General features: G+C 43.0%; 2 protein-coding genes across 2 annotated transcripts; both read left to right on the top strand.

The window, feature by feature from the left end:
• Nucleotides 1-1,509: 1,509 nt before the first annotated feature.
• Nucleotides 1,510-3,528, top strand: LOC308288030 (protein mono-ADP-ribosyltransferase PARP8-like; the record flags this gene model as incomplete). The annotated part of the gene is made up of 1 exon (XM_080729374.1): nucleotides 1,510-3,528. The coding sequence occupies one exon, from the start codon at nucleotides 1,510-1,512 to the stop codon at nucleotides 3,526-3,528; it is 2,019 nt and encodes a 672-aa protein (XP_080585500.1).
• Nucleotides 3,529-3,530: 2 nt separating this feature from the next.
• LOC308288031 (protein mono-ADP-ribosyltransferase PARP8-like) lies at nucleotides 3,531-9,454 on the top strand (the record flags this gene model as incomplete). Its single annotated transcript, XM_080729375.1, has 3 exons — nucleotides 3,531-3,581; nucleotides 4,603-4,694; nucleotides 7,531-9,454. The coding sequence occupies 3 exons, from the start codon at nucleotides 3,531-3,533 to the stop codon at nucleotides 9,452-9,454; spliced, it is 2,067 nt and encodes a 688-aa protein (XP_080585501.1).
• Between the last annotated feature and the right edge of the window lie 1,010 nt (nucleotides 9,455-10,464).

The raw sequence follows: 10,464 nt of genomic DNA on the forward strand, positions 1-10,464 counted from the left end.
GCAGAATGTCCCATTTCAAGTTTTCAAATGTATACATTTATTTTATCTACTGATCTTCCTCAGTAATGGCTACGATAAAAAGGAAGGATATCACACTGGGCGTGTCCCGGCGTGGTACCGGGGTATTGCACATGCGCAGTGTTAACAGGAACTGCCATGGTGGAGTGTTCCAGCAGAGGCACTAGATAAAAAAGATCATAATCCGTTAGAGCGAGGTGTGTGTTTGTTTGTTTTGTTCTCTCTCCACTCATCACATAAACAGCTGCAGGTTTTCTTATATTTTCTGCATAGTGCTGTGTTTGGAGGTGTTTATCCTTTTAGTTGACCTTGTACCAGCTGTTATGAAACAACTACCTTTTCCTATGCAAACTTCTAATAAAGTTTTAAATCAATCAATTGTGGGAAATAATTGGTCTTCAGAGGGATGCTTTTATATAATCCTGTACTTTATGTATTAGAACTTGTACTGTGTGCCGTACTTTGTAGTCAGACTAATGTATGGTGCAAAAAATTCAACAGACCGCACAATTTAATTTATTTATAAGCACTTACACAACATATCAGTAAAACAGCAGTAGATGAGAATCTGATGGATTTCTATAACTTATATTCATTCAGGATATGCAACACATAGTTGCCTATTGCCTATTAGGGCACCAAATAAGCCTACTTGTTTTGTGGCATAAGAACATTTAATTTGTTCTTATGCCACAAAATTTAAGTCCCCAGCAGGCACTTAAAGTAGGACAAAACAAACACTACCATTTAATGTTTACACGCCGCCATCTACTGAGCCAAAGTGTAGGTGCGGGCCAGATTGTACTATGTGCAACCCCAGTACCACGCTGGGACACGCCCAGTGTGATATCCTTCTCTTTTAATCCTAGAGTAATGGCTGGCTCTCCTTGGTGGAAGGATAAGCGACATACTCCACTTCAACACATTAATGATGTTTCAGATACAAACCTAATGCTGTATTTTCTCTTTCTTTGTAAGACAAAATAGGACATAACCTTTTGGGCTCACTCTCACGTTAATGGACAATACCCCATGCTGGGAAGTTTTGTCGAACCTTGTTTGTTTGTTTAAGTTTAAGTTTTCCTCTATTGTTGGTTCAATCAGTCTTCACAGTATAGGGATAAATGGACACAGACACAGATCTCTCTCTATATATATCTATATATGGATATGTGCATTAAAGTGGGGAACCCTGCAATGGTGTGCAACATACTGCACCACTCTCATTTGTTCTGATGTCACTGTGACATACAGTGTATATAAGCAGGTGAAAGAGAAATAATGTTTCTATTCTGTCCTCTGTGAACTTTAGTTTGTTATAACTATATAACCTTGATACCTTATACAGTACGTATTAAGGTCCTGTAACTTTGCGAGACTTGTGAAAACTGATCTCTGTGACTGTGTGACATGTTTTGAAGAGAGGAGGAAGAAAAGAAAGACAAGTCCACGCCAGCAGGGTTTATTAATATATTTATTTAAGTAGAGAGGATGTGTTCAAGGAAGGAGAGAATACAAAAAGACGTCAACGTTATTATTCAACGTTGCAAGGAGGAAAAGGAGTGCCTTTTCTCTGATTTCAGTTATGCGGACGCCACCTTCACGTTTACATACTCCCAGGGCTCCAGAAGGATTTCTTATTCTGTGAACGTCTCTGAAGATTACCCAGACAACACCTATGTGTCCAACTCGGAAAATGCAGATGATGTTTTAATCACAATGGATCCGATTCCTGTAATTTTCCAGCGAATTGCATCAGAGATGAGGCTGAATAACGACGCGACCAGCAGCTTTTCTTCCATCAAGAAGACCAGACTTCAGATGGAGACAAACCGGTGCCATAAAGCACCAGAAGAGGACGATTCTGACAGGGATAATGACTCTGAGGAAATCTACTCTGACGGTCCTGAGGAAGAAGATTCTGAGGGAGATGATGACTGCTATGGAGGTCTAGAGGAAATCATGGATGAAGAGAGCCAAAAACACCCTCAGCTGGAGGCAGACCTGCAGGCGGTGAGGGATTTGAAAGGAGCCCATGCAGTGTTTCTCAGGGAATACGGTGGATTTAATGACGCAGACATTGACCTGCACATTGACGTCAGTTTCTTAGACAAGGAGACTGCACAGTGTTGGGGTGTGATCCGCCTGGAGCCTGTAACCATACGGCTTAACTGCTCCCTAACACAATACCTTGGTGGGACAGTCCCGAAGGTCGACGTTTTCCAAGTATCAAAAGAGAAAGACAGGTTTGGTCTTGGGCATCAGATCAAAAAGATCATGCAGACGTTTGTCACAGAGCAATGGGAAAAACAGAACAAAGCCTTGTGGCTTACTACAACACCAGCACCAAATAGGTTCAACCTCGGAACCTACAGAACCTCGTCCATTGAAGCCAAATCCGTACCAACCAGACACAGAGGTTTTCTTGTCCAGGCAATAGAGTATGCAGAGAAGAGGATTCCAGTTCTGAACGAATTCTGTGTGATCTGCGACGAACCCCATGTGTTCCTAAACGGACCCATGCTCAGGCCCTATGTGTGTGAGGCGGAGCTGTGCGTCTTTGCCTTCCAGACCCTGGGGGTGATGACTCAAGTAACAGATGTGATCGCAACTGGTCATCAGGTAGTGGATCTGTTACTGTCCATGGCTCGTGCAGCGCTGGTGTCGCACAGGAGAAACCTCATTTTTGACCCATATCCCTCTGTGGTCGATCCAGAAAAACCACAGAGACTGGCATTGGACCCGACGAACAGGAACTATGATCGAGTGGCCAAAGCCCTCGATAACCTTCCATGTGTTCAACAAATGATCCAGACTTCTCACGCAGAGATGAAGAAACAAATGGACAAGGTTGACAAGCTGTCTCTCCCATTACTACAGTGGGTGATATCCAGTAACAGGTCACACATTGCCAAGCTTACAGCAGACAAACAACTGGATTTCATGGGAACACCACATCAGTACCTACTGTTGAGCAGTTCGCCCGCCAAAGAGGCCAAATTCAGAGATGCCAAAGGACAATTCGGCAGCACCTTTGCTTTCCATGGATCAAACATTGAAAACTGGCACTCTATAATGAGGAAGGGACTGGTCGTTGCGTCCAACACCAAATATCAGTTGCATGGCGCTGCCTTCGGCGTTGGGATATATCTCAGCCCCATGTCAAACGTGTCCTTTGGCTACTCTGGGATTGGCTATCACCACGGCTATGGGCAACAAGACGCTACTCCGAAGGACAACAATACAGAACGGAGGAAAGGTCAAGGTCTACAGTTCTTGCAGAGTCGTAATCTGAAGTGCATTGCCTTATGTGAAGTGATCACTTCTCCCAAACTGCGCAAGAGTGACCATATTTGGGTGGCTCCCAAAGCTGACCATGTCTGCACAAGGTTTTTCTTCATCTACGAAGAGGGGCAGAAAGGAGACACCAACATCAACACGCAAAACTCTAAATACTACAACAAAATCCTCAAAGTCGTCACCAGTCGACATCATGCGACCCAGAAATAAACATGTCCTCCAGCAATACTGCTGCTTTGGCCCCATCACCACACCCTCAGATGGTACCATTTCTGTCTACTCACTCTGTGTGACAAAGGAGGGCTGTGGACAGTTCAGAAACCTGCCTACCAGTGACATCATTTGGTAGGTTTGGTAATTTCAAACAAGTTTTCAAATGTGTGTTTTACTTGGATGGGGGGAGGGGCTTAATGCTAGAAAAATGGCTTCTTAATAGCATCCTAACTTTCCAGGAACGCCTGCAGTTTCTATATTTAAATTCCTCACAGACATTCCATGAAAAAAAAAAAAAAAAAGATTACCATATTATAACGAACATTACAGTTTAGGCATTTAGCAGACACTCTTAATCCAGAGCGATTTAGTAAGCAAGAACAGCACAAGGTAATACATAAAATGCATAGAAGTAGTAATATAAAAAATATGTGTAAAACAAGGTCCTATTCAATAAAAATCTATAAAATCAAAAACATGAATAATCTGTACATCGAAGCTATACACAGTCGGTCTATAAAAATGCCATCTAAATTAAAAATGTGCCTTTGCATAATAAGCCTGTTTGGTCATCGAGTATAAGGCAACTGTTACGGTAAGTCCTATGGACTAAGGTAGAGCCTAAAGGGGTGAGTCTTCAGACTACAACATTAGTGAGTACTCCATTATGAAGATAGGTTGGAAATGAGTAAAGGAGTCCTTCAACATTGACAGTGTTCAAATTATTCACTTCTTTTGTGCATCAGAACTGCATTCTTTTCTATATTGATGATGATAATAATAATAATCATCATCATAATAAACTTTATTTGTGCAATCCTTTTTAAAAACATAAAATAACAATGAATCCTATAAATTATGCAAATCTCTTTGTGTGTGCATGCAAGTCCGTCGTATTGGAGGTTATCCCAGAAACATTGATAAATGAAAAAAATCTCCATAAATGGAGTACCCTGATGTCATCAGATGATATAGTACTGACACCATACTGCCCTGGGCAACAAATTTGGCCATTGTTGAAAGGGAACTAACTACCTAAGTGTTGTGGAATGTTGCGTTCTAAACAAACAGGTGAGTGCTTCCACCAGGTTAGCCAGAGGTCTGAGGGAACAGTTCAACACCGCAGCCTGCACTGGCCCCCTGGCCAGCTCATTCTGGGAGAGGTATGTGCCAATGTCTGTTCAGCTTGATGGGATGGCACCTGATGGGTATTTTGTTATGGTTAATATCATCCTTTTATCAATTCATAGTGACTGTTAGATATGACTTATGATACACATAATTATATGATTCATTTATTAGGTTATATGATGTGAACTACTGTTTGAACTTACAGTATAGGAGACCATGTTTTTGCGACCGTCAGGGAGCAGTTTACTATGAAAACCTCCACCGTCCGTCCGTCCGTCCGTCCGTCCGTCCGTCCGTCACACGTCACACGTCACACCTTTGCCCTGCTCATATCTCCGCATCAGTATGACATCACACCACATGTGTACACAAACCTTTGTGTACGTTGCTGTGGCAACAATCTGTTGTTGCTGGTCTGTTAGTGTACGTTAGCAACCACCTTAGCAACCATGGTTTTACCCTAGCAACCAACTGTTTACCCTAGCAACCAACTGTTTACCATAGCAACCATGTTTTTTTACCCTAGCAACCAACTGTTTACCATAGCAACCAGATACGCAGAGCAGGGATCTCCATATATGGGCATAAACAGGTGACATCACACTGATGTCAGATACTCAGAGCAGGGATTTCTCCATAATATATGGGCATAAAAGGGATTCTGTTAGGGATCTCCATATATGGGCATAAAAGGGATTCTGTTTTGGGATCTCCATATATGGGCATACAAGGGATTCTGTTAGGGATCTCCATATATGGGCATAAAAGGGATTCTGTTAGGGATCTCCATATATGGGCATAAAAGGGATTCTGTTAGGGATCTCCATATATGGGCATAAAAGGGATTCTGTTAGGGATCTCCATATATGGGCATAAAAGGGATTCTGTTAGCTGTTAGTGATCTCCATATATGGGCATAAAAGGGATGCTGTTAGGGATCTCCATATATGGGCATAAAAGGGATTCTGTTAGGGATCTCCATATATGGGCATGAAAGGGATTCTGTTAGGGATCTCCATATATGGGCATAAAAGGGATTGTATCCCAGATGATGCCCTGTTAGGAGATCCACACTAACAGAATCCATATATGGTCCTACCGACAGCTGCTATAAGCCAACCCTGGCGATAAGGTCTGAGTCGAAGAAATGCTTCTTTCCTGGCAAGAATTGCCCCTTTATACTGTAGGGCTCGTTTGTGTATTGTATGACATCACGCCACATCATCGGCTGAGGACTGTGTGATGTCATCATATCTCCATATATGGAGACATAAGTTGCTCATGCCCAAATATGGGCTGGTGAGGTCAGACTTAGTGTGATGCGTAGGTTATCTCCATATATGGAGATTCAACTTCAATGAGTAACCATGGCAAACTGTCAACTGCCCGTATGTCTTGATAATTGGTAAAACAAACTTTTGGCTTATCTCCCGATTAGGGAGTCTTACTGGTGGTTGTACTGTAAGTTCAGGCTAGTGGATTACAGGTCATGGTGACTGTGGTTACCCTGACTACGAGATCATGTTTTGGTTATACTGTATGTCTCTGTCTTCTTGTTTTGATAAGGGAACAAAATCAATGAGTCCCACGACCTAACTGTCATAATCTGTATTCCTTATATACTGTATGTTAACTTCCATCTTTGGAAGAGAGAATTAGCAAGCTGACACTAGGATGGTATGCTCACTGTTTTGTCTCTTTATTTGATTCTCTTCAATACAGCAATTTATTGATAGTCCTTTGGCTCGTCTCTGTCTTATTTTGGTTATGGATTTATCCATATTCATATTTATTTAACTTAATAATGTATTTATCAACACCTTTGCTCCAACTAACAGACTGGAGATAGTTGTGTTGAGTTGGTTCTGATCAAGCTTTAGCTATGAAAAGTGCTCGCTCTTCCTCAGTAATTATGGCTGTCTCTCCTTGGTGGAAGGACATCTGCTCGGGTGGTAAGCTACACAGTCTGCTTCACATTAATGATGTTTCAGATACAACATAGGACATAACCTTTTGGGCTGACTCTTACGTTAATGGACCAATACCCCATGCTGGGAAGACGACAAAACGTCTTCCTAGCATGGAGTATTGGTGGTTGACCCAGAAACATGTTTTGTTGAACCTTGTTTCTTTAAGTAATTTCCCCAACCCTACCATTGTAATGAGCCTCTCAACAAATTGTAAATTTGAACAGTCTTTGCCTCTAGTGTTGGTCCAATCAATCATCACCACAGTATATAGGCATAAATGGACACAGACAGAGATATCTCTATATATGGATATGTGCATTAAAACCACAGATATCTCTATATGGATATGTGCATTAAAGTGATGTTATATATATATATATATAATATATATATATATATATATATATATATATATATATATATATATATATATATATATATATATATATATATATATATATATATGGATATGTGCATTAAAGTAGAGAATGAGGAAACCCTGCAATGGTGTGGACATGCTGCACCACTCTCATTTGTTCTGATGTCACTGTGACATACAGTGCATATAAGCAGGTGAAAAAAGAGATTTTTTTGTTTTTATTCTGTCCTCTGTAAGCACTTCTATTTATAACTCTGTCCATGACCTTGATCTTCAGTACCACATATACCGTACATAAATATAAATCAAGGTCTTGAAACTTTGTGTAACTTGTGAAAACTGATCTCTCACTGTGTGACATGTTTTGAAGAGAGAAGGAAGAAAAGAAAGACGAGTCCACTCCAACAGGGTTTATTATTTCATGAGGATGTGTTCAAGGAAGGAGAGAATACAAAAAGATGTCAACGTTGTTATTCAACGTTGCAAGGAGGAAAAGGAGTGCCTTTTCTCTCATTTCAGTTATGCAGACGCCACCTTCACGTTTACGTACTCCCAGGGCTCCAGAAGGATTTCTTATTCTGTGAACGTCTCTGAAGATTACCCAGACAACACCTACGTGTCCAACTCGGAAGATGCAGATGATGTTTTAATCACAATGGATCCGATTCCTGTTATTTTCCAGCGAATTGCATCAGAGATGAGGCTGAATAACGACGCGACCAGCAGCTTTCCTTCCATCAAGAAGACCAGGCTTCAGATGGAGATTCAGATGGAGACAAAACAGTGCCATAAAGCACCAGAAGAGGACGATTCTGATAGGGATGATGACTCTGAGGAGGTCTACAATGACGGTCCTGAGGAAGAAGATTCTGAGGGAGATGATGACTGCTATGGAGGTCAGGAGGAAAACAGTGATGAAGAGAGCCAAAAACACCCTCAGCTGGAGGCAGACCTGCAGGCGGTGAGGGATTTTAGAGGACCCAATGCAGTGTTTCTCAGGGGATACGGTGGATTTGATGACGTGGACATTGACCTGCACATTGACGTCAGTTTCCTAGACAAGGATACTGCACAGTGTTGGGGTGTGATCCGCCTGGCGCCTGTAACAATACAGCTTAACTGCTCCCTAACACAATACCTTGGCGGGACAGTCCCGAAGGTCGACGTTTTCCAAGTATCAAAAGAAAAAGACAGGTTTGGTCTTGGGCATCAGATCAAAAAGATCATGCAGACGTTTGTCACAGAGCAGTGGGAAGAACAGAGTAAAGCCTCATGGCGTACTACAACACCAGCACCAAATAGGTTCAATGTCTTCGGCTTCAAAACCTCGTCCATTGACGCCAAATGTGTACCAACCAGAGACAGAGGTTTTCTTGTCCAGGTAATAGAGTATGCAGAGCAGAGGATTCATGTTCTGAACGAATTCTGTGTGATCTGTGATGAACCCCATGTGTTCCTAAACGGACCCATGCTCAGGCCCTATGTGTGTGAGGGGGAACTTTGCATCTTTGCCTTCCAGACCCTGGGGGTGATGAATAAAGTAACCGATGTGATCGCAACTGGAGCTCAGGTAGTGGATCTGTTACTGTCCATGGCTCGGGCTGCACTGCTGTCGAACAGGAGAGACCTAATTTTTGACCCTTATCCCTCTGTGGTCGATCCAGAAAATCCACAGAGACTGGCTTTGGACCCGAGGAACAAGAACTATAATCGAGTGACCAAAGCCTTCAACAACCTTCCACATATTCAACAAATGGCCCAGACTGCTCACTCAGAGATGAAGAAACAAATGGACAAGGTTGACAAGCTGTCTCTCCCATTACTACAATGGGTATTATCCAGTAACAGGTCACACATTGCCAAGCTTACAACAGACAAACAACTGGATTTCATGCACACACCTCATCAGTTCCTACTGCTGAGCAGTTCGCCTGCCAAAGAGGCTAAATTCAGAGCTGCAAAACAAAAGTACGGCAGCACCTTTGCCTTCCATGGATCAAACATTGAGAACTGGCACTCTATAATGAGGAAGGGACTGGTCGTTGCGTCCAACACAAAACTTCAAATGAATGGCGCCGCCCACGGCGTTGGGATATATCTCAGCCCACATTCAGCCGTATCCTTTGGCTACGCTGGGATTCATGACAGTCGTGGGATACAAAATGCTTCTCCAAAGGACCACAATAGGAAAGAGCAAGGACAACAGTTTTTGAAGAGTCGTAATCTGAGGTGCATTGCCTTATGTGAAGTGATCACTTCTTACGACCTGCGCAGGAGTGGAAGTATTTGGGTGGCTCCCAACGCTGACAATGTCTGCACAAGGTTTTTCTTCATCTATGAAGAGGGGCAGGCAGGAGACACCAGCATCGACACCCAAAACTCTAAATACTACGACAAAATCCTTAAAGTCGTCACCAGTCGACATCATGCAAACCAGAAATAAACATGTCCTCAAGCAATAAATACTGCTGCTTTGGCCCCATCACCACACCCTCAGATGGTACCATTTCTGTCTACTCACTCTGTGTGACAAAGTAGGGCTCTGGACAGTTCAGAAACCTGCCTACCAGTGACATCATTTGGCAGGTTTGGTCATTTCAAACAAGGTTTCAAATGTGTTTTTTTTCTTGGATGGGGGGAGGGGGTTAATGCTAGAAAAATGGCTTCTTAATAGCATCCTAACTTTCCAGGAGAAGAAAGCCTGCATTTTCTATATTAGCTTAAATTCCTCACAGACATTCCATGAAAAAAAAATCACACCCGTGTGAACTGAGCGGTGGTCGTGGTGTGTGTGTGTGTGTGTGTGTGTGTGTGTGTGTGTGTGTGTGTGTAGAAAACACAGCCTGTGTGTGACCGCCCCCTCCCCTCCCCTCCCCCTGTGTGTGTGTGTGTGTGTGTGTGTGTGTGTGTGTGTGTGTGTGCGTGCGCGCGTGCGTGCGTGTGTGAGTGAGAGAGAGAGAGAGTATTGCAGTTGATGCTCAGACTAGACTCAACAGCACCCTCTCTGGTCACTGAGCGGTAGTTCAGGCTACATACACACATACATACATACATACATACACGGATACACGGATACATACACGGATACACACACGGCCATGCTATGGAGCGGTCTACCACCGCTCAAAAAAGAAAAAAAAAGTACCATATTACAACAAACATTACAGTTTAGGCAATTAGCAGACGCTCTTAATCCAGAGCGACTTAGTAATACTAAAAATCACACTTGTGTGAACTGAGCGGTGGAGGCTGCGCGCGCGTGTGTGTGCGTGCGTGCGCGCGCATGTGTGTGTGTGTGTGTGTGTGTGTGTGTGTGAGTGTGAGTGTGAGTGAGTGTGCCTTGCCTGGCCGGGCCTGAACAATAGCGCCCCTCCCTTAACATGTGTGGTCAGAAAAGGTACTGCAGGCTACATACAGACAGACAGACACGCACACACACATACCCACACACAC

This window comes from Nannobrachium achirus (genome assembly GCF_963921795.1).
Source record: "Nannobrachium achirus genome assembly, chromosome: 7".
In the NCBI taxonomy this organism is placed as follows: Eukaryota; Metazoa; Chordata; class Actinopteri; order Myctophiformes; family Myctophidae; genus Nannobrachium; species Nannobrachium achirus.